At 36.2% G+C, this 27,090-nt stretch overlaps 1 protein-coding gene across 1 annotated transcript in view; it reads left to right on the top strand.

The window, feature by feature from the left end:
- Positions 1 to 16,355: 16,355 nt before the first annotated feature.
- LOC145318159 (uncharacterized) overlaps positions 16,356 to 27,090 on the top strand; it is a 32,208-nt gene continuing 21,473 nt past the window's right edge. The window contains exons 1-3 of the mRNA XM_080159505.1: positions 16,356 to 16,437; positions 25,719 to 25,797; positions 26,318 to 26,411. Of these exons, the coding sequence (XP_080015631.1) occupies positions 16,356 to 16,437; positions 25,719 to 25,797; positions 26,318 to 26,411 (255 nt within the window). The remainder of the gene's footprint in view (positions 16,438 to 25,718; positions 25,798 to 26,317; positions 26,412 to 27,090) is intronic.

Below are 27,090 nucleotides of genomic sequence, written 5' to 3'. Positions count from 1 at the left end.
CATGGCTCTGCTGCCTCGGCCTCTCCTAGCGCCGAGCCCGTCAAGTCGCGGCCGGACGCCCACGGAGCCCAGGCTGGACCCAGCACTTTGGCCTCTCCCAGCGCCGAGCCCGTCAAATCGTGGCCGGACGCCCTCGGAGCCACACCTGGCTCCGACACGTCAGCCCCTCCCGAGGCCGAGCCCGTCAAGTCGCGGCCGGTGGGTCCCGGAGCCGAAGCTGGCCCCACTCCAGCCACGTATAGGCTAAGCGCTGTCACTCCAACTGACGGTCAGCCACCCCAACTGCGCACGGCCAAGCGAGTGGTCTTGCCTGGCCGCGGTGTCATGGCGGTCCCTGTTGAGCTAGTAGGCCACCGCACCAAGGATGCCATCCAACTAGCTGCCCCAGAACAGAGGTTTGGGGAGGATCTTGTCATCCCAGAAGGCCTGTATGCCCACAGGCCTGGATCCGCCACTGTGTTTCGAGTACTGGTGGTGAATGAAGGGGAGACGCCCCTTCTGCTGGACGCTGGCCTCCCAGTGGCAGGGGAGCTGGTCAAGCCTGACATTTTAGAGGTTTCTGATAAGCCTCCCCCGAGTCTCCACTCGTTCCAAGAGCCTGCTGAGCCCCCAGACATGCAAGAGTTGTGGGAGGCCCTTGAGATGGAAGACAACGAGTTCCTGCGCAAGGACCCCTTGCTCAAGAAGGAGGTCTGGACCATGCTATCAGAGTACAGGGACGTCTTCTCCAACTCTACCCCCGGCTGCACCGATATAGTCGAGCTGCAGCTGCGCCTCAAGCCAGGGACCCAGCCGATCCGCCAGAGATTTAGGGATCTGAACCCGCGGCAGGAGGCTGAACTGGAGAAACAATTGGACACCTGGCTACAGGAGGGAGTCATAGAGCCGTCAGACTCCGCCTGGAGCAGCCCCCTGGTGCCCATCAAGAAGAAGGACGGGAGCACCCGCTGGGCCGTCGACTACAGAGCCCTCAACAAGTGCCTGGAGCTGGACAGCTACCCTCTGCCCAGGATCCAGCAGCTGGTAGAACGAGCTGGAGGGCACCGCGTCTACAGTGCCCTGGACGCGGTGGCCGCATATTACAACATCCGTGTGTCTGAGGACAGCCGGCCCTGCACCGCCTTCACCACCCCCAGAGGCTTGTATCAATGGAAAAGGATGCCCTTTGGCCTGGCTACGGCACCATCCGTCTATTCTAGATTTATTGCAGGGGTCCTAAACCCATTAGGCACAGCCAACCTCCAGTCATACCTTGACGACGTCCTGACCTTCCACCAGGATACCTGGGCCCACCTGGCTAGGCTCCGAGAGGTCTTGGAAGCCCACCGCAGGGGAGGAATCCGCCTCAAACCAGCCAAGATTAAGCTGTTCCGAGCCAAGGTGGATTATCTTGGCCACACCCTCAGCCGTGAGGGGATAGCCATGCAAGAGGATTATATTGACCGCATCCTGGACTGGCCGGCCCCCAGCACCCCCAAAGACTTGCTGGCGCTTCTGGGGTTCTTTGGATACTACCGCCTGTTCATCCCAGAGTATGCCGACCTCACCTACGAGATGAATCAGCAGAAGACGGCCAAGACCCTAACCTGGACACCTGAGATGGAAGCCCAGCTGCTGCAGCTCAAGGACAAGTTCCGTCAAGCCCCCATCCGAGCGCCGCCCAGGTTTGACTTGCCAGCGGTATTCCAGCTCACCACAGATTTCAGCAGCCGCGCCATCTCTGCCATTCTGAGTCAATGCCAGGACGGCAAGGAGAGGCTGATTGCCGCCGTGGGGCGCAAGACAACCGACCCCGAGACTCGCTACCCGTCCTGGAAGGGAGAGATGGCCGCCATTATGTATGGAATCCGGAAATTCCACGGCATCTTGTCCTACCGCAGCTTCCAGATCAACACTGATTCCTCAGCCTTGCTGCAGATGAAGTCACTGAACACATCCACAGGAATGGTGGCCCGCTGGCAAGAGGAGCTAGCGGCCCTAGACTTTACTGTCTGCCACCGTCCTGGCACCCAGAACACCAACGCTGACGCCCTCAGCCGCCGGGAGGACGCCAACATGCCAACGGCCAGCGCCGAAGAATTAGCAGAGCAGGCTGAGTATCTCCATAACCTTTGCCAGCTAGGGGAGTCCGCAGCCAGCCGGCCCCTTGCCGTCTGACTGGACCCAGCTAGAGTACTAGAAGCCCAGACACAAGACCCCCTCCTGCTCCGTGTCCGCCAGTGGGTGGCTGATGGCAGAGCCCCAACCAAGGCTGAGCTGCGCGGCAAGGACCGAGACGAGCAGCAGTACGCCAGCCGCTTCTCAGCCCTGGGACTTGACGAGCATGGTTGCCTCACCACCACTGACCAGACCCTGACAGGGGAGCGGACAAGATACCTGCTGCCTTCGGCCCTCCAGCAGGACGCGTTCTTTCTAGCCCATGGGACCCCCATGGCCGGACACTTTGGGATGGACGCGACCATCGCCCGTGTGGCCATGCACTTCTGGTGGCCCAACCTGGCCCGTGACGTCCGCCTGATGGTTCAGACTTGTCCTGAATGTGTCCAGAAGGTTACCAAGGAAAGGTTGAAGCAAGGGATACATGTACCCTCCCGCCAGGGGTATCCACAGCAAGTCCTGTTCATCGACCTGGTGGGGCCGCTGCCAGAGACCCCAGCTGGGAACCGCTACATCCTCACCTGCCAAGATGGGTTCAGCCGGTTTGTCAGCCTCTACGCCATCCCCAACAAGCGCACCCTCACGGTGGCTGAAGCCCTGCTGCACCGCCACCTGGCCACGTTTGGATGCCCCCTGAAGATCCACTCCGATAATGGGATGGAGTTCACCGGCCAGGTATTCCAGGAGCTGGCCTCCAGGCTTGAGATTGGCCTGACACATCCACCACCCTACAACCCACAGTCCAACCGAGTGGAAAGGTTCCATCGGACGCTCAATACCGGCATGCGTCTGTTCTTATACAGAGACGACAACAACTGGGAGCCCCACTTGCCTGCCATTGCCTTCGCCTACAACACCAAGGCCTGCAGATCTACCGGCGTGACCCCGTTCCTAGCCTTCTTTGGGAGAGAGGCCAAGCTTCCGGTGGACTTGGTGCTCCGGCTGCCAGAAACAGAATATGCCTCGGTTCCAGCCAACGTCCAAGCCCTCCTGCAACGTTACTATGCAGTGTATGATGCCATCCAGCAGAAGGAGGAGGGAGCCATCCGAAGGAGCGCGGCAGCTTACGAAGGCACGGCCAAGTATGAGGTTGGAGATTTGGTCTGGTACCTGGCCCCCCGCCTGGTGCCAGGGAAGGCAGCCAAGATCACCAAAAGATGGACTGGCCCCTGGAAGGTAGTGAGGAAAGCTACAGAAGTCCATTATGTCATCAAACCTGCCTCTCCAATCGCCAGGATCTCGGAGGTTACCGCGCATGTAGGCCGACTGCGCAAATACACTGGAGATGTGACTGCCCACCAGATTCCAGCAGACATCCAAGTTGATGTGGACGGCGACGAGGATGCCACCGAGCTGCCGGTTGGAGCGGCGGCGCCCGCAGCTGGCGACCCAGGACAGTTCCCAGTGCACCAGCCGGCCGCAGCCGCCCCACAGCCCAGCGGCCAAGATCGTGACCCAGTGGAAGAGGACCTGCAGGAGCAACCCAACGAACCACCGCCGCCGCCGCCAGTTCCAGAGCCACCCAGAGATGCCATCTGGAATCCTGACACAGACATGGAGCACCTGCCAGCCAGCAGCGAGCCTGTAGGAGGAGAAGCAGCTGTTGCAATGGAAGAGGCCGCCCCAGAGGACGAAGCTGAAGCCATGTGCCCCCTGTTGATGACAGCCATCCCTATCCGTGTGGGGGCTAGGAGGCCAAGCAACCTGAACCAAGCAGGCGCCCCCATGGAATTTTATGCGCCCTTACCCATCGTCATTCCCCCCTTGGGAACCACCAGAGTTAGCCTAGGCCTCCGTGTCCAGCTACCCGCTGAGGCAGAGCTAGTCCTGCAGACGAGGCAAAATTTCCAGCGCCGGGGCCTGGCCGTCGCCAACCCCCGTCTAGAAGCCAACCAGGAGCTGACAATGCTGATATCCAACCACAGCCAGACCGAGCAACGAGTGTCCCGTGGAGCCTGTGTAGCCAGAGCTGTCCTCCATCGCGCTGTGCCCCAGGAAGAGCCTGTCCTGCGCAGACATAGGTTGTCGTATCCCCAGGTTCAAGGCCTGGTGGCTCGAGAGCCACGCAACCCTTGAAGGGGAGGTTGTGGTAATACGACACCCAGACGGACAGGCAGTTTACAGAGTTGCTACGCTGTGACTTATCATAACAAACCCACTGCACTAATCTTATTATATCACCATCTATCTCATGACCGATGTTGACCCCGCTATCTAGCGGTCAAACTGGCCTGCCTAAATGTGGGGAGGGGCTCAAACATGCAACTATCACGCGCCCCTCACGCGCTTATATAACCGGGAGGCGCTGCCTCCCCTTTTACCACCGCTGCCCCCACAGCCTGTCTACCGCCGGGAGCTAAGCCCTAGCGTCCCACACCCCCTTCAAACCTAACCATTGTTATAATCTGTTGTATATATATAGTAATCATTGCTTGTAAATATTATTCAGTTAAATATATAATTTCTGTATGACTAAATCCTGCTAGTTTGTTTTGGTAGAATAATTCAAGGCTAGGGCTCGTTGAACTCGAACTCGTTACCCTGTGGGCCGAGAACGCTCGGCTTACCAGACTTGAACATGGAGCTTGATAGCCCTAGTGGCTATACTAAAGTGTCTCAGCCTACTCCATGACTACTTAGGTCCAAACCCTAAGAGACTATGGCTAATCAATCAATCAATCAACTGTAAATTATACTGATCCTCAAAGTTTTATAAGCATGTTCGCTCATTTTTTGGCTTAGAAACTTCAGGGACTTTAATAAATCTTGATTGGGTAGCACAAACTAGCAGTCCAAACTATCCACCATTAAGTTCTATTTACATGATCGAGTGACATCAATTTATCGTCTACTGTCTTATCCCTCAAGATTCCTGCAATGTACTTAAAAACAAATCTAAAAATCACCAAGAATAGGGAGAAAGACTAAACTACATAACTTTTGAGGAAGACGATTCCCTTTTCTTCCATCTCTTTTGAAGAGATTTTCTTCCCTTCTTCCCTTTTTCTTTTTCCTTTATATGACGTCATATAGGATCGTCTTCCTCAAAAGTGACACAAAAGTTATGTAGTTTAGTCTTTCTCAGAATAGGTTGCAATGCTAACAATTGGGCAATAATTAAAAACTAACCACTCTCCTGACAATCCAAGTTTCCACAATTCTTGTATAAAAATCATTCAAAACGAACACAGTAATAGTGTCTGACTGATTATGACGTAACAAAAAAAAATTAGCCAATGAGAGGCCGTTATTGACCAATGGTAAAATTTATAGTGGCCTCTCATTGGCTAATTTTTTTTGTTACGTCATAATGAGTCAGACACTATTACTGTGTTCATTCAAAACTATCAATTTATTTGAATTAAATGGAGGATTTCAAATTAAGCTATAGAGTAGCTGTTCATATATATCTTAATAAAGGTAATCATTAAACATATCAATTTCTGATGAAAACTGCCTATTCATTGGGCCAAAAAAAGTGTAAATTTCATTACATGAGATAATGGAAGTAAGGATTCTTTTTGTTACACTTAAAAAGTAGCTTTGCAACTAAAAAAATGCCAAATGAACAGATATTTGTATTATGTATGGAAATACAGAACACCTGTCGTATAACCCCTAATCAAAGAAAAGCTTTGCAAAGAGATTTATAGAGAAAGATATGGAGAGAGAGAGCGAGAGAGAGAGAGAGAGAGAGAGAGAGAGAGAGAGAGGGACTGGTGGAAAGTTTAATTAGTTTAACACCAATACACTCAATTAGTATCTGTCTGAATGAAGACAACTTATTTGGTCTAACTTTATTATTATTCTTACCTTTATTCTATGTGCATTTATTGTGGTTATGTTTAGTAAAATCTCCTAAATAGCTACATTGGGTCACACCTTAAAAATTAACATAAGAAAAGGTTTGAGTGTAATATGTATTTTCATGTAAAAATTATTAATATTAAAAAACTTAATAACTAACACTAACAATCATATATTATTAGCACTTCTTAATTATTTAGCGAAAAAAAATATGTAAATATGACGCAAAATAGCTTAAATCAGGATCCAATGGTTGAATCCTATATGACGATTATAGTATGTCTATATCAACGATCAGAGTTATCCTTCACTGACGTAGAGAATTACTGGTTTCTCCATATTTAAATATATTTATATATTGTTACGTCTTGCAAATAAAAGAAAATTCTCTTTTGATAAAGTTTGCTGAGAGTATTGAAACTAGAAAAGAAAAGATTTTGTTTATATTCTTAAAAGCGAAGCTTTTCTATAATTAGGGTCGGTCCGTCCGTCCGTCCGTACGTACGTCCGTCCGTCCGAGATAGATAGCTTTTATTCGTTAATTTAGGCAGTTTAGAATTGTCCTATCGATTTCAAATTTTGCATGATGATTCCTGTAGTAGTTAGGTACGATTTAGAAAGCGTAGCAACTCTATAATCATTACCAGAATGTCCGTACGTCCATTTTAAACATGTTGATTTTTCTACTTTTTTAACAACAAATTTTTATGTGATCTAGTTATCCGTTTGATCTGATTTTTAAAAGCGAAGCTTTTCTATAATTAGGGTCGGTCCGTCCGTCCGTCCGTCCGTCCGTACGTCCGTCCGTCCGTCCGAGATAGATAGCTTTTATTCGTTAATTTAGGCATGTTAGAATTGTCCTATCGATTTCAAACTTTGCATGATGATTCCTGTAGTAGTTGGGTACGATTTAGAAAGCGTAGCAACTCTTTAATCATTACCAGAATGTCCGTACGTCCATTTTAAACATGTTGATTTTTCTACTTTTTTAACAACAAATTTTCAAGTGTTTTAATTATCCGTTTGATCTGATTTTTTGTGTATTGATTCCTGGGACAACAAAGAACAATATTATAAGCGAAGCAACTCTATAATCAAGTCCAAAAATGTAAGTATGTCCATAAACATTATCCTGTTTTTAAGCAGTTTTTCAACAAATTTACCTACAATTTTGATTCGACATTTATACATTTATGTTGCGATTTTTCAGTTAAGATACTATACAAGTGTTAATGTCCGTTTGTCCTACCGTTTCAGTGCTTCGCTTTTATGGATGTTGTCATCCTTGTTTGTATATTGATTCATGGAACAACGAAGAACAACAGTATAAGCAAAACAACTCTATAATCAAGTCCTAAAAATGTAAGTATGTCCAGAAACATTATCCTGTATCAAGCAGTTTTTGAACAAATTTACTTACAATTTTGCTTCGACTCTTTCGATTTATTTGTTAATTTAGGCAGATTAGAATTGTCCTATCGATTTCAAATTTTGCATGATGATTCCTGTAGTAGTTAGGTACGATTTAGAATAATTACCAGAATGTCCGTACGTCCATTTCAAACATGTTGATTTTTCTACTTTTTTAACCAAAATTTTTTATGTGATCTAGTTATCCTTTTGATGTGATTTTTGTATATAACGAAGAACAATAGTATAAGCAAAGCAACTCTATAATCAAGTCCTAAAAATGTAAGTATGTCCAGAAACACTATCCTGTATCAAGCAATTTTTGACTAAATTTACTTACAATTTTGCTTTGACTCTTTCGATACTTTTATATTCTGATTATTTAGTTCAGACACTATACAATTGTTAATGTCCGTTTGTCCTACCGTTTCAGTGCTTCGCTTTTATGGATGTTGTCATCCTTGTTATTTTAAAATGTATAAAATATATTTCTTACAAATGATTAATTATTCCAGAACCTTGATCTATTTTGTAGCCATTGTTAATAGATTAAGATTATTAGTAGCGAAGCTACTGTTTAACAGGAACATTTTTGTTCGTCGCCCGTTTTAAAAATTTAATTGGGAGAGTGTTAGAGAAAGTATAACTAGTTAGCAAACTAAGGGACAACACATATGTGTCAAAGTGCTATAAATATAATTTTTAAAAAGCGAAGCTTTTCTATAATTAGGGTCGGTCCGTCCGAGATAGTTAGCTTTTATTCGTTAATTTAGGCATGTTAGAATTGTCCTATCGATTTCAAACTTTGCATGGTGATTCCTATAGTAGTTAGGTTAGCAACTCTATAATCGTTACCAGAATGTCCGTACGTTCATTTTAAACATGTTGATTATTTTTACTTTTTAAATAACAATTTTTTATGTGATAAAATCATCCGATTGATCTGATTTTTTGATTACTAATTCCTATTACAATAAGGTACAATATTATGAGCGAAGCATCTCTATAATCAAGTATTAAAATGTCAGTATGTCCTTAAACAGAATTCTGTATTTAAGAAGTCTTGCAACAAATTTATGTATAATTTTGTCAAACCTTACATTTTCATATTTTGTATATTCAGTTCTGACACTCAACAAAAGTTAATGTTTGTCTGTCATATCGTTTCAGAGCTTCGCTTTTATGGATGTTTTCATCCTTGCTTATATCAAATTTGCTAACGAACTCCCGCGGCATTATCGTGAATGATAGCGTGCCATCTTGTTTATTTGGAGAGGTTTCGGGTTTGAGCCTTCATCACGCCACTTCAAACTAGAGATCTTAAGAAGGGTAACTACTGCTGCTAAGTCTGAGACGTGACACTTGTAGTAAGTATAGGGGGAATGACTTGGCCCTTATATAGACGCAACTTATTACCATGCAAAGTTATGACTTCCAGACAAATGTGGTGCAATCAAAGGGTTGGTTGTCTGTTGGAACCTTATATCCTAAAGTGAGAATCCCATTACAATCGAATTTAATCCCACCCCAGCGACATAATCCTTATACTAAAGTAACAGGATTTTTGTCTGTCTGTGTGTCTGTCTGTCTGTGTGTACCGAAGGATCTCGCTACGCTGAACCGATCGGGTTCTCCTTAACAGGGTAGCTTCTCATAAGTCCCGGGAAGGTTTATAACTATTTTGGGGGAGGGTACCACCACCCTCCCAAAAGAAATGACAAAAAAATCGAAATTTTTCCAAAAACTTAGGGGAGACTTCAACGTCAAATAAGGTGGTATCGTACATAAAAAATTAACTTTAACAAACAAAAACATTTAACGTTCCACAAGAGGCCTCTAGGGGCGTAGCCGCTAGTCCTTATACTTAAGTAACAGGATGTTTGTCTGTCTGTGTGTCTGTCTGTCTGTGTGTACCGAAGGATCTCGCTAACCGCTAAACCGATCGGGTTCTCCTTAACAGGGTAGATTCTCATATGTCCTGGGAAGGTTTTTAACTATTTTGGGGGAGGGTACTACCACCCTCCCAAAAGAAATGACAAAAAAATTGAAAATTTTCTTAAAATCTGGGAGACTTCAGCGTCAAATAAGGTGGTATCGTACATAAAAAATTAACTTTAAAAAAAAACATTTAAAGTGCCACTAGAGGCCTCTAGGGGCGTAGCCGCTAGTTGTATATATTTGTTAACGATATTCACTAACAATCTGTTTACATCTAAACGTTGCCATTGTCATATTATTTACTAATGAAAATTTTTTTTTCTTGTTTATAGTAAAATGTACTCTTTTTGTTAAATATTGTTGCTCTAGTTTTTTTATTTTAATCTTTGAATAGTAAATTACAATTATCTCTCGTCAAACTATTTTAAACATTCTATATTAAATTTTAACTAATCTGTCAATTAAAAAGATATGAGGGTGTCGAACAGAATTTAAAAGCGAAGCTTTTCTATTATTAGGGTCGGTCCATCACAGACGTATGGCTTTTTTCGTTAATTTAGGCATGTTAGAATTGTCCTATCGATTTCAAACTTTGCATGGTGATTCCTTTAGTAGTTAGGTACGATTTAGAAAGCGTAGCAACTCTATAATCATTACAAGAATATCCGTACGTCCATTTTAAACATGTTGATTTTTTTACTTATTTAACAACAAATTTTTAAGTGACTTAATCATCCGATTGATGTTGATTCCTGGGACAACAAAGTATAATGTTATAAGCGTAGCAACTTTATAATCAAGTCCTTAAAATGTAAGTATGTCCATAAAAAAGCAGAATTTCAACAAATTTACTTACGATTTTGCTTCGACTCTTATACATTATATTCTGATTATTCAGTTCTGACACTATATAAGTGTTAATGTCCGTTTGTCTTAACGTTTCAGTGCTTCGCTTTTTATGGATGTTGTCATCCTTGTTTTTTATCTATTAGCAGCTGCGCTCCTAGTAAAACTAAACATTTGAGTATAAGCCTTTCAAGAAATTTGTGAATATAAAAAAACACTGTCTACTAAAAATATTTTGCAAAAATATTCATTTTATCATTGCTCTAAACCAAATATTTTTTTGAATTTGTATTTAAAAATAAAATTTTCAGAGATAATTATAAGATAAGGGATAAGAAATATTCATATAAGCCCCAATCATTATGATTAAAAACAACTCTTCTCAAATTATCGGTTGAGAAGTGTGGACAATACTAGTTTGGAACCTACTAATCAAAATTTAGTAAATTAACCAAATTTTAATGCAAACGAATAAGATAAGGTGGTTATAAAATTTGACCATTGCCTTTTTAAATTCAATGTCCCCTCTCTCCCTGAAAATTTGCTTAAAAGACAGATTACGGCATTAAACCATCAATAAACATATTCATATAACTTGATGAAAAAAATGTATCCATTGGACTATGGCATATTCTATTCACAAGATTATCTATTGAAAGATAGTTTTGACAAAAAAGAAGATAATTAAATTGAAAAAGGGGGGTGGGGGTGGGGGGCTGTGCTTTATTGAATACATAGAATATTTGAATGGTAAGTAGATTAGTCTGCCTAGCTGCCTCAAACCAAACGGAACGATTCCGCGCAACTTGAACTAAAATTTGATTAATGAGGCGCAGCTCAATGTAAACTAAAATGTTTTTCTACAGTTGTCTTTTTGTTTGTAAGTTTTATAATTAATTAAGATAGTTTTTATGTAGGAAGTTTAGTTTTAAAAAATGTATAATATTTTAAATCATGTTTGAGTAAAAAATGTATATATGTGAAATTAGCCTTCGAATATAAATGAATTTCATTTACATTAAGAATAGTTAATTATCTCATCGGATTTTAGATAGCTTTCCGCAGATCTTAAAATTAAAAATTATAAGATTAATACCAGTTTTGTTATCCCCTTGGGGCGGAAGGCTCGGACTAACTGAACTGTTATTAATTATTTGTAATGGGATGCTATATATGATTTTTCAGTGTAGCTGAGAACCGATCCAGCGGATATTAATCGGTTTCGAAGCCACACTTGAAAAACTATTATACGTCTAACTTTTCTACGATACAAATTTAGAAAATGTATGATAACAGTTATGTTTTAAATTCTAAAATGTAACTTGAAAAAACAATAAATTTTGTCTTAATGATATTTACAGTTGAAGGTAGGACAGTTAATCTTTAGATGAATATTATCTTTCTCATTCTATACTGTAGAATAAAGGGTTTGAGAATTTTAAATAATTTTATTTTTAGCATAAAATATTTAATTCTTTCACTTTTATGACGTTTTCTTTTCAAACAATTTTCGTCTGTAGCCAGAAAAGTATCTATTCATACAAAATTCCATTTTTTTTTAAATTTAAGAGCAAAATTGATCCAATTATTTCAATTTTAATATTTTTTTAAGTAAATGATTTATTGATTTTTTTTCATTTTTTATTTTTTTAATGAAAAATTTCATTATTTTTAATTTTTCTGCATTTTTTAGTGGCTGCACTTTTGCCGTCGCCAGGAGTTTGTCATGTGGCATTAACCTATCCTGCAGCCAGGGGATTGAACCTGGATTTTCTGGACACTTTCAGAACCAAGGCTCCTTGTGGAGTACCGAAAGGAAATCAGTTCATCTTTTTTATTTTGACAAAATATAAGATATTTAAAATTCGTTTTAAAGTCATTTTGTAGGAAAAAAATGACTTTAAAAACAGTTCAAATATCAAAATAAGCCTTTCTTTTACACTTTGAAAAGAGGAGATAAATGAGAGATTAAATAAGTCGTGTTATTATCTATAATCATTCCAAAATAATCATTTCAAACGATTATACAAAATTAACTGAATAATGTATTTTTTTGAAGTATGGCAAATCTGAACGTCTGTATGTCTGTTCAAAGCATTTTTTCTTCATTCTAAATTTTTAAATAATTTTGAAATCAAAGAATCAATATTTTTTTTGAATAATTATTCCATCAAATCAGCGTAGCCTCTCTAAAAGGAAATAACTTTAATAGTTATAATATTTATCAATTTTAAAGAGTATGGGTATATATTTTATTCGACTATTTTATCCTACTCAATGAATGTATTTGTATCTTTGTCTGATTTATTTATATTTTTGGAAGTTATCATACTTCCTTAAGCAACAGATTTTGTATAGCTAATGTTTACTAATAGACATGATATAATTAGATGGCTTATCTGACCTCAAAATATGTCAACTTAAAAAGGGAATGGTAGCAGACCTCCGTTTATTTTTTGCTTTTAAAGTATACAAGCGACGAAATTTTTCGAGGATATAATTTCTAGAAAGCTAACTTTATCCTGGGGAATTAAATTTTACATGGTATAATTTACCCAAGAAAAGCTTTATCTTAAGAAATGCGACTATTTATAGCTAACATATTGTGCGAACGATATGAAAAATATAAGCCCTTTCCTACCTAAATCTGTACACAATTTCAACCAATAACATGACTGGGCTATTCCTCTACCGTTTTCCTATTGGCTGACTTAGAGAATATGTCTTTAGATTATCTGTATTTATTTACTATAATGTTGTAACAATACCTTCTGTAAATCTCCACACAGATTGTGCAGTGGCCCAGAAAAAAAGACAAGAAAAGGAATCTTTTGAATAATTTATCAGTATCTTACTATAAGCATCAATTTTATATTTATTTACAATATTTCCTGTTTTTCAAGCATAAATACTTGTTTCTAACAAAACAAGAACAACTAAATCAGAAATAATTGCAGCAAAAACATTATTGAAAGTAAGAGAGTAAACTCATTATTATTCGAATGAAAAGCTAATTATAGGGGACAAATGAGTGCGATGTTTGACCGTAAATATGCGTTTTTTTCATATTTTGGGAAGGGTTCCAATTAATTTAAAGTTTATGGTCCCAGTCCTTTAGATATCTGTTGGTTAAAACTTATGAGATCATTTTGTAAGAAAATGTTCGAAAACGATAAAAATCTCCTCCAATATTTTATTTAAGATCTCAGAAACACAACATATAATAACAATTTTGAAATAAATTTAAACTATCAATTTAAATGTTTAAATTTATACAAAGAAAAATCTAATTATTTAATTTCTTATTTTGGAGCCAACTTTTGAAAGTAGCGAAGCTACTCAAAATATGTAGCGATTTTGTTGCTTCTGATTTACATACACATCAATGTCATTAGAGCTCACACTTACATACAATGTATTTTCAATACAAAAGGTTTCGCCTAGCCTAAGGGCTCTGGATTTGAAGGGGTGGGATATCAATAATCTTAAACCATCCCATTGGTTTAATTTAGAAATAAAATAGTCTAAATCTTCATTAAAAAAGGATACTGAAGTTGATCAGTAGTTAGCGAACAACAAAAACTGTATTTCTTTTGATAACAGTATATTTTAATATCATTTTGAATACTTATTCAGCTCCCTTTCCCACAAAAGCAATAACTTATCCTTGTTTTTTTAATCAAGCATGCAATTAAATTATATTCGGTAAAAGTTTAGTGCCTTAACGTAATTTTAAAAATAAAATGTTACAATAAAATTTATCAAATTTTTTTATTGCATCAAAATTAAGTAAAGCAAACTATAATTTTATATTTAAAAATATTTGGGTTTTTATCAAAAAAATATAAATAATGTAATTTTATACATTATTATATAAACAAATAAGTGCAAATTTGAAATGTAAAAACATTAAAACATGTAGACGTATTTGGTCTTATTTTCTAGATTTTTTTATTCCCGTGATAATATAAAATGATTAGTTAAGGAGTAGCTTTAATTTTTGGTAACATCCTCGGAGGGGCCAATGGACCTCTTCTGCCATAATGCTACTGTATTAAGTATTTTCAAAAATGTAATAATTTTTGGTAAACTTTAAAAATGTATTGCGCAGTGGGGGGGGAGTTATTAGTGATCCACTAAATAAAGTATATATGCCACTAGTAAATCTAAGCAATAATTTATGACCCTAGATGGCAAATTAGACAAAGTTTTTTTGTTTATATTTAGTCACATATGTTTGATTGGGCGGCATAATTTCCATAAGATTTATCCTGAAAGGATAAACTGTTTAAAGCTGACTTATTTCTTGGATGAAATTTAAAAATACCTGCGGCCTTTTATTACCAAAATTTCTACATTTTCTAACCAATAATAAGGTTAAATTGTTCCTACACTATGTAACTATTGATCCAATCAGAAGATTGATCATCTAGAAATAAAATATCTATTATCTAAGCCAAGATTAAGTCATGCTTCATTTCCCTCAAGAATTTACAAATAAACAAATTTTTTAAAACCCAAAACATGATTATTTATCAGGCAACCAGTTTTCCATTTTAAAGGTGAAGATTTTTTACATTTAGGGGATGTTGGTTCTTGAGAGTTTAGGCATCGATTCATTGATTAAATAGTCAATTTTAAACATGTTGATTTTCAGCTTTAATAACACTAAATTTGGAGTTTTTAAATGGTGATATCTAGAACGATTAGACACATATTTAAAGTGGATCACTGATTTAAAGCTAAATGTTTAAGAATATTATGCTAAAATTATTATTCAAATCTATTTCATATCCATCAAATTTTTAACTTTAACTCTAGTGGCCGCGCTGTTTTCTTTTAGTTTGAGGTTAAATTCGTCCTCGATTTGTGAATCAAAATATCAAGAATCAATATATCTTTTTTTCTTTTATTATTGTAATTATAATTTTTGTGAATTCGCTGTGGTATTTATAAATGTTTCATGACATAGTTTTTACAACAATACAACCTTTTCAATTATTCCATTATTATAATCTATTATACAATAATAACAAATCATAATTTTCTGAAAACAAGGATGACAGCAATCATAATCATTCGTAAAATAATTTCAAATTATGGTTTCTTAAAAAGAACATACTTACAATTAGAGAGATACTATGAAGTCGCTTATGGCATTATTGCATTTATTTCGTAATCAAGTTGAAAAAAATGGTATAATAATGCCAAAAAAATAAAGGATTTAAAATGGACGTATAAACTATCTTGGAAATGAGTATAGAGTTACATCGCTTTCTAGGCTATGGAATGATTCTATCGTGTATAAAATTTAAGATCAGAGGTACTCTACTGACGGACATACCAAAAGCTTTGCTCTTACAAAAATTATTTGCTTGGATTAGAATTTTAATTATTTATCATTTTATCAACGATTTTTGTGATTTTTTTAATACAACAGTCAACATCTAGATTTTACTATGCATATAATAGATCTAATAAACAAGGATATTTGTAGATACGGAGCATCTCTAGAACTATCCACTTCCCTCCCTGAATACTTCCCTAAGAAATGGTGTATACCGCTATTAGAGTAAATCCTGTTTAAGTACCACAAAAGTCAAAGCTATAGGATTATATTAGCGCATATTTTAGATAAATCTTTTTTAAATTTTCCTGTTATAACCTTTTTTGATGGTGCAGAATGTACATTAAACAAAGGTATATTAATCATTCTATGTTTAATCATGTTAGTTTTGATTATGTTAGTGTAGCTTTACATCACACAGAGGAGTTTCATGATTTAAGTGAAATGGAACTAAAATTCCCGCCTCTTTTTATATACCAGTACCCAAAATTCTGCAGGAACTACTGATTAGGGGAAACCCTTAGCCTTACTTCCTTAATTAATAAATCTAAATAAAGTATTGAGTATAAATAAGTTAGGAGTGAGGGGACATTGAATTGTAAACTACACTTTACCGGCCCAAAGTGGTATGGGCACGTATTCATATTTTTGTGTTTTAAAAGCTTTGGGTACTTTTATTAACTCTTGATTGGTCGGTTCAAACTATAAGTATCCAAACTTTTGAACCAATAATTGAAATCACAAATTAGGGTAATTTTCATTAATGAAATCAAATTATCATTCATTTAAACTTATGAATTCCTTTTCTAATTATATCATTTTTCCGCCTAAAAAATCTGTGAACTGATTGATGAAAAAAGGAAGTGCAACCGCAGACTTGAAATCTAGATCAGTGCTGAACGTAACTTGGCACCTGGGATACCCTCACAAAGGTAATCTAATTTTTAAAATTTATAATTGATACTATGAGCTTTGAGTTACATATTTTTATATTTTATAGTTAGTATATTTTTCACTTATTTTTAAGACTTGAGGATATATTTCGATTTTAGCAATCATTTTCAATTCATTTTGTCTCTTGTAGAAGTGAATCAAGCAATATTAGCTTGGTCGATTTAGACATTGTTATAAACGAAGCTATTCTATAATTCCAAATGTCCATCCGTCTGTTTGTCCAGTAACACTTAGCAATGTAGGTAATTTTTCCAGCATATACAAACAACGAAATTAATCCGAAAAAAAAATTACAAAACTACACGTGATTTTCAACTGTCGTTGTGGGGTAACACAATAGAATTGACTACCTATTTATTTCCATATATTATTTCAGATTTACTTGGCTTGTTGGCTATACTTTATTCCTGGTAATTCCAAACCCCCTCTGTAGTGCTATGGAGAAAATTTATTTTTTTAGTAGGAATAGTTAATCACCCATTGTCTAATCCAAATATCCCATATTTATTAACGAATAGAAAAAAGTATTAGAAAAATAATTAAGCTTTTAGAATTTAAATTTATGATAATATTTTGTATAATATGCTCTCCTATATTATAACTTTTACAAAATTTATTTTTTTTGCAAAATTTGTTTACAATTTTATTGCGCTATTGCTTTGACAGACAAGTGGCGAAGAAATTGTTGCCGAAAAATTATTGTCAAATTTTTGGCTGTAGAAGATGATTTGAAATTTATCAAGTCATTTCACCCTTTCATCCCTTTCTTTATTTGCAAGAGTCAAGCTTCTCAATTATTATTATGTGTTCGTCTGTTAACCGTAAAAATTTAATATATGACGTTAAAGTATAATAATTTATCGTATCGTTTTATATACAGCTTTCCGCGGATATAAAAATGTACAACATCATAAGATTAAACCCAGTTTTTCGGCCCCTTCGACATCGCGGGAATAAAATTGTTTTAATCTTATAATTGTACATTTTTATATTTGTTGAAAACTGGTTATATTACGATGCCATACATGATTTTTCAGTATGGCAAATAACAGGTTCTAATCCACGGATTTTAATCGGTTAAGAAGCGATACAGGAAAACTTAGTACCCTTTATTTGACAAACAAAATCTTTTGCGATTGCTGTCTTTTGGTTTTATGAACTAAAACAAACCACTTGCAAACCACTCATGATTAGGGCTATATACTCACAGAAAATGATATTCATTAATATAGTTCTTATTTTTTAATTTTTTACGGCATAAATAAACTCCCTTTATTTATTATTTAGATATTGTTTCGCTTTTGTTAAAATTGCCATCCTTGTTAACTACTTTATTTTTATTTACTCTTTCTTGTGTCCCATTCTTTTGTTTGTCTGTGTCAACGGCTTTTTATTTATTTTCTTAAAATGTGGTAAAATAAACTTAAATAAAGTCTTTAACCTTTAAAAAGTATAAAAAACAAGGATGACAACATCCATAAAAGCGATGCACTGAATCGGTAGGACAAACGGACATTAACACTTGTCTAGTGTCTGAATAATCAGAATATAAAAGTATCGAAAGAGTCGAATCAAAATTGCAAGTAAATTTGTTGAAAAACTGCTTGATACAGGATAATGTTTTGGACATACTTACATTTTTAGGACTTGATTATAGAGTTGCTTCGCTTATAATATTGTTCTTTGTTGTCTCAGGAATTAATATACCAAAAATCAGATCAAACGGATAAATAGTTCACATAAAAATTTGTTGTTTAAAAAGTAGAAAAATCAACATGTTTAAAATGGACGTACGGACATTCTGGTATTGATTATAGAGTTGCTACGCTTTCTAAATCGTACCTAACTACTACAGGAATCATTATGCAAAGTTTGAAATCGATAGGACAATTCTAACATGCCTAAATTAACGAATAAAAGCTATCTATCTCGGACGGACGGACGGACGTACGGACGGACCGACCCTAATTATAGAAAAGCTTCGCTTTTAAAAATAATGATGCACAAAATATTATTATCAAACGTTTATGCTAATATTTTTTTTAAATTTTGTATTACATGTTATAAGGCATAGTCTACTTTTTTATTATATGTGCATCTATGGTTACATGCAGGGTTCGTTCGTCAATCTGTTCAAGTATTTCAACTTCCTTGTTTAATGACGGATTTGAGAATTAAAATCTTATAAGCAATCCAACAAAAATAACAAATTCAGTCTTTCATTCAGTCTTCCATCATCTAATCACAACATTTTTAAAATGCATTCTTATTGTATAACACTTTACTGTTCTTTTTTTAATATAAAACATATTGATTACTTAATTTCGCTGCGCTTCTGCTGGGCATAATTGGCCTTGTTTTTACTGAAAATTGAAGAAGATGGGCTTGGTTAGAAAGTGTCACACCCAAAACAGAAATGCAAATCTTTAAAAGGTTAACAAAAAAGTGTTTTATTGTCTTTTTTTCGCGCTCCTTCCATTCTTATTCCGCATTTTATTAAGCTTGAAAAACGTGCATTTTTGTTACATAATCGAATTTCTCTTATATACTATTTGCACTTTCGCTTCCAGCCAGAGGGGAAGGAGAAGGAAGGGGGGCGGGGGGGGGTAATAACCCGTGCCCTCTTAATTTAATTTTTATAGGTATGTTTTAATTTTTATAATAAATCTTTGAAACGTGTTTTCAATTTTTAGTTTTACCGTAAGAAAAAGTACATCAATATACGACATTGTTAAACTAGAGTTTAACATTATTTCATAAGCTTATTAGTAGCGAAGCTACTCTATAATTCACTTTGTCCGTCAGTCAGTCCGTCAGTCAGTCAGTCCGTCAGTCAGTCAGTCCGTAACGCTATGGGGGAAATGGGATCTACTCAGCCATAGGCGTCCAAGGGGGGGGGTAATGGGCCATTTGGCACCCCCAAACGATTTTGGGGGTGCCGTAGGCACCCCCAACATTTTTTGAACAATACCCCCCCCCAAAAAAAATTACCCCTACCTTGGGGGTGCCGTAGGCACCCCCAACGATTTTGGGGGGGGTATTTACCCCCCCCCAAACCATTTTGGGGGGGGTAATTACCCCCCCCAAAATAAATGTTCTTTAAAAAAATTTTTTTGGGGGGGTATTTACCCCCCCCAAATTGAATGTTCTTAAAAAAAAATTTTACTGAAAATTTTTTTTTGGGGGGGGATCTATGATGTAATTGTAAAGCACTGAAGATTCCATAAAATAGATACCTAACTAAATTAAATATTTCATTAAATAATGAAAAAGAATTTCTATAGGCGATTTCTTTTGGGAGGATGTCAGGGTGTCTCAAAACTAGTTATAAAACTTACCAGGACCTATAAGACGCTTCACTTTAAAGTATAATCATATTGGTTCATTGGTTAGTGAGTTAATTATTGTATTTTTATGTTCTAAAGAATGAGATACTACTATATATTTGAATAGTAGTGGCGCCCTTAGCATCTAAGAACTCGTGTTTTCTAAAGGGTAAAAAGGGAGGAGAAAAATAGCCTAAAACCACTCAAAGGATTGACCTATAATAGTGTGGAACCATCATGGGATCTATGTGAAGCTTTCCTAAAAAGGAGAACTCAGTATTAAAAGTAATGAAATCTGAAGCTATATTCAAATAAACCTTACTTACTACTTTATGTTATAGGATAGTACTTATTAACTTAATAGATTAGGTAGATGCTTTTTTTACATAATTAAATTACCCCCCCCAAAAAATTTTACCCCCGGGGTAAATTAGTTTGGGGGGGGTAATTACCCCCCCCCCAACAGATTTTGGGGGAGGTTTTACCCCCCCCCCCCAACAGACTTTAGGGGGGGTAATTACCCCCCCCAATCAAATTTTACCCCCGGGGTAAAAATTTTGGGGGGGGTAAAAAAAATTTCGGCGCGCTTCGCGCGCCATTTTACCCCCCCCAAACACGAATTACCCCCCCCCCTAAATTTTTTTACCCCCCCCAAAAAAAAAAGCTTGGACGCCCCTGTGTAACTCAGCTCCTATAAAAGATAGAATGCTGAAATTTTTTGACAACATTCCTATTAATAAGTAGCACAATTAACTATAAAAACTCAATTGCGGTCGGGCCGCTTTTTAGCAGGTTTTAGGCTATATTTGTATTTTTCACATTTTTCTCCATATCTTTGGTATCTATGGTCCGATTTCCAAAATTTTTTCAGTTAGATAATCAAAATTAAATTTCCTGTCTTTAAAGAAAACATCTATGACGGTCAGACTACCTTTAAACAGGTTTTAGGCTATTTTTGTATTTTTCACATTTTTCTCCACATCTTTGGTGTTTATTTCCAAAAAATTTCAGTTATAGATAACAAAATTAAATTTCCTGTCGTTTAAAGAAAACAACCATGACAGTCACACTGCCCTTTTGCAGGTTTTTGGCTATTTTTAATTTTTTCCTTATTTTTCCATTTCTCTTATGTATATAGTCCGATTTTCCTGATTTTTTTAGTTAAGGATATAAAAATTAAATTTCCTGTCGTTTTAAGAAAACAACCGTATTCCCATCCATGGATTTTTTGGCTTCGCTACTTATGGATGTTGTCATCCTTGTTTTTCATTGATTATGTAGTTGTAAATTAAAAGGTAAAGTTTTTAACTTTTTGTTGTAAGGTTATTCTAAAATTAACTTTGTCTTCTGTCTTTCCGTCTGTCGGAAACGCCGTGGGAAATGTGTAAAATTTTGTGCGTTATTTTTTGTTTTCAATTTACTTTATTTAAAACTAGCGGCTACGCCCCTAGAGGCCTCTAGGGGCACTTGAGGAGGAGAGAGTCGAATTCAATAATTAAATTTTTATTTATATTTTAAGAGAAGTAAAAAAAAATTTTTGGGGGGTGCGAAAAAAAAAAATTTTTTTTTTGGGGGGGGGTGTATGTACCCCCCTCATTTTTAATTTTAGTTAAAAAAATTTGAAAAAAAAAATTTTTTTTGGGGGGGGGGTTGTCCCCTTTCATTTTTAATTTAAGATTTTTTCATTTTTTGGGGGGGTTGGGCTTGGGGGTGTCCCATCCCCCAAGAAAATAGTTATAAACCTTCTCGGGACCTATGAGAAGCTACCCTGTTAAGGAGAACCCAATCGGTTCAGCGGTTAGCGAGATCCTTCGGTACAAACATACAAACACACAAACATCCTGTTACTTTATTATAAGGATGTGGCATACAAAGATATAATTTAAGTTGGGATATTGATAAACTATTATGTACAGTAGAACGATGTCTTTTCTTCTGCCTCTCTGTCACAATAAAAGACGGTGTCTCATCCTACTACTAAATATGAAAAAAAGGAGTAATCAGTCACTGAAATAAATATTGGTGTGTGCCTGGAGGGAATGGTACCAGGATAATTGTCAGATCATGCATCCCTTTCATAACCAACTATTCTAATGAATTGGCTATTCAGGCAACACTCGGTGTCCCTTTATTTTCGAATAGAGCCATGTTTTTAGACGCAAAGTTAATCTTTAACTCATTTTGACTTTCTCTTAGTTAGCTCGTGATTCCGCCCGCCCATCAGTCAAAATTGTGCATCGGGTCCATGGTCGTCAGATTGTAAATTATTACAACTGTAAAAGCTGACCCTTCTTCATTTGCTTGACTTTCTTAATTAAACATTAAACATCACTTTAAATCATTTAAACTATTTTGTCTTTTCACTGATATAAACACTTGCAGTATTGACTCTATTGCGGAATCTATAGAACACCGCAAAACTCTCCAACCCTATGTACTTTATACCAGGCATTTAGGGATAGTAAGGTTGCTTTGAGATTTTTAGAGAGACTTAAAAATAACAATTATAAAGTAGCGGAGAGGTCGGAAAATATTAAATCAATATCTGTAGTTTACTTACCCTTTTCTATATTTTGATTTTCATGTACAAGTTGTGAACTAATTCAATAAAGGTACTAAGAAAGAGAGGGAATGTCTGATTGAGCCAATAGGAGAATCGCATCGGTACATACATTTAATTTCATTGGTTGAAATTTTGTACACATCTTGTTACGAATGCATGTTTTTTTTTCATTTCACACTTAGATAAAAGTCAGCTGTAAACAGTATATTTTCTTAGTACAAAGCTTTGCGGAATCAGAATTAATTGCCCAAAAATTTCGTTTAAATTTGAAAGCTTAGTAACGAGGTGGATTCTTAAAAAAAAGTTAGGCTGGCTACTCGCTGGTGAGGCAAAATTATTTTTGTGAAAAATCCTCCAAAATCGAATAAAAAAATTTACAAAAATTAAATAAAATCTTAAAAGGGTTATTAACATATGATTTTGTTTAATTTTTGTAGATTATCAATGTGCTTTTGGATTAATTTTCACAATAATAATTTTGCCTCACTATCGAGTAGCGAGTCTATAATTTCTTAAGAATCCACATCAGCTTGAGTCGAAAGTAAACAATACTTTTGTCTGCTAGAAATGTTCCTTCTTAGATTTGACGTAAAAAGGGTTCAGAATATGCTTCTATTCTTCTATTTCTATTACTAATTCATTCAAACATACCCTTACATTAAAATACACACACACGCACTTACAATCAAACAAGGATCAACGACATCCATAAAAAATATACAAACGAACATACAATCAAACAAGAATCATAAACATACTTAAAAAAAGACAAGATTAACACATGGAGGATACATGACACTTTCGCATGCAGAATTTTAGGAATAAAATATTGTCTCTTGTAGTTCTAGGAATCACATTTCAAAATAAATTGAATGGGTTTCTGGCAACGATTACAGAGTTGAAACAATTTTGAATTGTACAGCATACAAGAATTTAAACCGAAAGGATGATGCTCATTGGAGCTAGCTTTTTTATGATGTAAGGACGGACAAGTTAATGTTCAACTCCTACATCATAGTGTAAAGGTTGACTACTGGTAAGGGAGCTATTTGTTAGGACGTTGGACGTACTATCCACCCCTAAATGTAGAATAGCTGCACTACTAATAAGCACACACAGACACACATGTCTTGTCTATTGAAATGCATGCATGTAAATGATATTATCAACAGAACAGCCAAATTGGAGGACAAAGTAAGAAGTGGGTTATACTTGCTACTTGGGACACTTTCACGACATACTTTTATAACCTGGATTAAAACAAACTTTCAATATCAACTTTTTCAAAGAAAAAAAGCTTGTGGTATTACATATTGGACAATTTTTATTTTATTTAAATGCATTTTAAAATAACTTTTTTTTATTATGAAGATTAAGTTTTCCGGAATTTTAATGTTAGGGGGAGATTTGAAATCTGCATCAAATTTTAAGGATTTTTTTTATAAAATTCGTTTTTTTTGTATAATTCTTTATATAAAAGCGGAAATGCATTTTAAGTTAATTAATTTTGACCAATAGGATAGGTGGATTTTAAATTACCTGCGCTCTAATTGGTTGAATGATGTACGCCATCCAATCAGAGCGAAGATTTTTTAAATCCACCAATCACAGATGCCAAAATTAATTAACTTAAATTGCATTTCCGCTTTTAGATAAAGAATTATAGAAAAAACGAATTTTATAAAAAATCCTCAAAATTTGATGCAGATTTCAAATCTCCCCCTAACTTTAAAATTCCGGAAAACTTATATATCTTAATGAAGATGCTATATATATAAAAGTGCCTTATCGTTTTAGGAATCATTTCAGTGGCGATATGACAACTTATTTGAGCAAAAAAATTAGTAAAAATAAATATGTATAGGATGGACATATAAGGACTTTTTGGTATTATAGAGTTGCTACGCTGTATAAATTAAACATATATAATTTTAAACTCTAAAGGACAATTATAACTTGCCTAGATTAGCGTTACGAACGAACCAATCCTGTTTATAGAAAAAACTTCGTTTAAATAATATAAATAAGCTAAAACTACTTGACGTATAACTAAACCATTGACAGTGCAGGGCAGTGAAAGGAAAATATTTATTTGTTAATGTTAATAACAGTTATTTGTGAATGTATCTACTAAATACTCAAATTAGAGCTTATTAATTTGTCTTCAACCAATTGGAACATAAAACCAAATATTTTTTTTGGAATAAGAAATTTTTTATTTACTATTAGTATTTTTATAGTCACCAAATAATATTATTTTCAGTGGTCTTTTTCAGACATTTTTTATCGTCAAAAAATTTTTCGCTTACTATTTAGATTTTTGTGAAATTAGTATCACGCTCCCTACTATTAAATACTTAGAAACAATAAAAGTTTAACAAGTACTGACATTTTACTTTTAATGATTGTACATAATTATCGTTCTTATTTTTTGTTTAAAACAAGGATGACAACATCCATAAAAGCGAAGCACTGAAACGGAAGGACAAACGGACATTAACATTTGTAAAGTGTCTGAAACTGAATAATCAGAATATAAAAGTATCGAATGAGTCGAAGCAAAATTGTAAGCAAATTTGTTGAAAAACTGCTTGATACAGGATAATGTTTATGGACATACTTACATTTTTAGGACTTGATTATAGAGTTGCTTCGTTTATACTATTGTTCTTTGTTGTCCCAGGAATCAATATAAAAAAAATCAGATCAAACGGAAAATTAGATCACATAAAAATTTGTTTTTAAAAAAGTAGAAAAATCAACATGTTTAAAATGGACGTACGGACATTCTGGTAATGATTATAGAGTTGCTACGCTTTCTAACTCGTACCTAACTACTACAGGAATCATCATGCAAAGTTTGAAGTCGATAGGACAATTCTAACCTGCCTAAATTAACGAATAAAAGCTATCTATCTCGGACGGACGGACGGACGTACGGACGGACGTACGGACCGACCCTAATTATAGAAAAGCTTCGCTTTTAATAAAAAATATATTTTTTAGCAAGACTACTCTATAAATCACTTTGTCTGAATGTCTCTAGGGGCATTTGGGGGAAGGGGGGGATTTGACCCGCCAGTCCGTATTTAGTTTTAAAATGAAAAGTTAATTGTTTTTGGAGGGGGGGGGGGTGTTTTAATTCAGTGGGATTTTTCTCTTGGAAGGGTGAAGGTACCCTCACCAGGTATTTAAAGGGATAATACAATGGCAGAGCAGAATAAAGGGGACAAATCAGTAGTATATCTTACGCAGCAATTAATAAAAGTACATTTACCCAGATCTTAACAGACTGACAGGCAAAGTGAATTATAGAGAAGCTTCAATATTTAAAAAAGCAACAGATCCTTCTCAAGCTTAAATAATTTAGGTGGGTACAGACTGGAACTCTTGGATTCATCTGATCAATTTTTGCAGGAGTTAGAACCTGTCAACCCAGATTCAAACAGGAAACAGATTATTTTTTAATTTTTCAATCACGACTTGGTATCCGTTAAATTTTACCTGGATTAAACTGTGAAAAAAGCATATATAATATTTTTTCCAAAAGATAACCACGGAAACGTAAATAAAAATTGGTTTTTTTTGTTAGCCCTGTCTAAAAAATATTAAATAGACAAATTACAAAAAAAAGAATAATTTTATCCATAACTAAACTTTTTTTCTCATTATTCTTATTTTTAAATCATTTAGGGCTGCCCATTGCCACTCCCTATGCCTTTGCCACTGCCAGTGCTCCAAATAAAATCCATCTTTAAATCAAAATGGCAGTGGTGAGCCAGAGGGGTTTTTCGCGGCTTACTACTGCCATTTTGTTTGCCATTGTACTTGTGACGCTTTCAAAATTGGATCACTAGAGGCATCGGCAGCAGCATCGCTGTTATTTAAAGATCCAGCTCTGTGTTTATAATTTATATAAGAGTTATTCAGTATATGTGAAAAATCAAAGAATAATCTGTTGTTAATTAGTGAAATAAGTTCAATTGGAGGCTTCCAAAGCGGAGACACTACACGACAGTTCCAGCCTGTTCTAATACCAGATATTCAGTGTCATAATTGTACAGTAAGTTTTTTATTATACGCGAAGCTTTTCTAAGATTAGGGTCGGTCCGTCGGTCCATAACGGTTAGGTCATTTTTAAAATTTAAACAGGTTAGAATTATCATATCGTTTTCAAACTTTGCACGATGATTCCTATATGTTAGGTACGACTTAGACAGCGCAGCAACTCTATAATCGTTACCAGAAAATTTTGTATGTTAAAATTATCCGATTCGTCTGATTTTTATAATACTGATTCTTATTACAACAAGGTACAATTTTATAAGCATCTGTATAATCAAGGAACACAGTAATAGTGTCTGACTGATTATGACGTAACAAAAAAAATTAGCCAATGAGAGGCCGTTATTGACCAATGGTAAAATTTATAGTGGCCTCTCATTGGCTAATTTTTTTGGTTACGTCATAATCAGTCAGACACTATTACTGTGTTCTAATCAAGTCCTAAACATGTAAGTATGTCCATAAACAGTAACATGTATTTAAGCAGTTTTGCAACAAATTTACTTACAATTTTGTTTAGACTTATGAATTGATATTTGCTTATTCAGTTCTGACACTCTAATGTTAGTTTGTCCTTCCATTTCAGAGCTTCGCTTTTATGGATGTTGTCATCCTTATCATTTTAACAACAGCTTAAACAAGATTAACTTTTGTATTATTGTTGTTAGAATAACAAC

This window comes from Acartia tonsa, chromosome 4, assembly GCF_053477335.1.
Source record: "Acartia tonsa isolate MP-2025a chromosome 4, ASM5347733v1, whole genome shotgun sequence".
NCBI lineage: Eukaryota > Metazoa > Arthropoda > Copepoda > Calanoida > Acartiidae > Acartia > Acartia tonsa.
The sequence above is the reverse complement of the archived record's forward strand: the minus strand, read 5'-3'. Positions and strand labels throughout refer to the sequence as shown.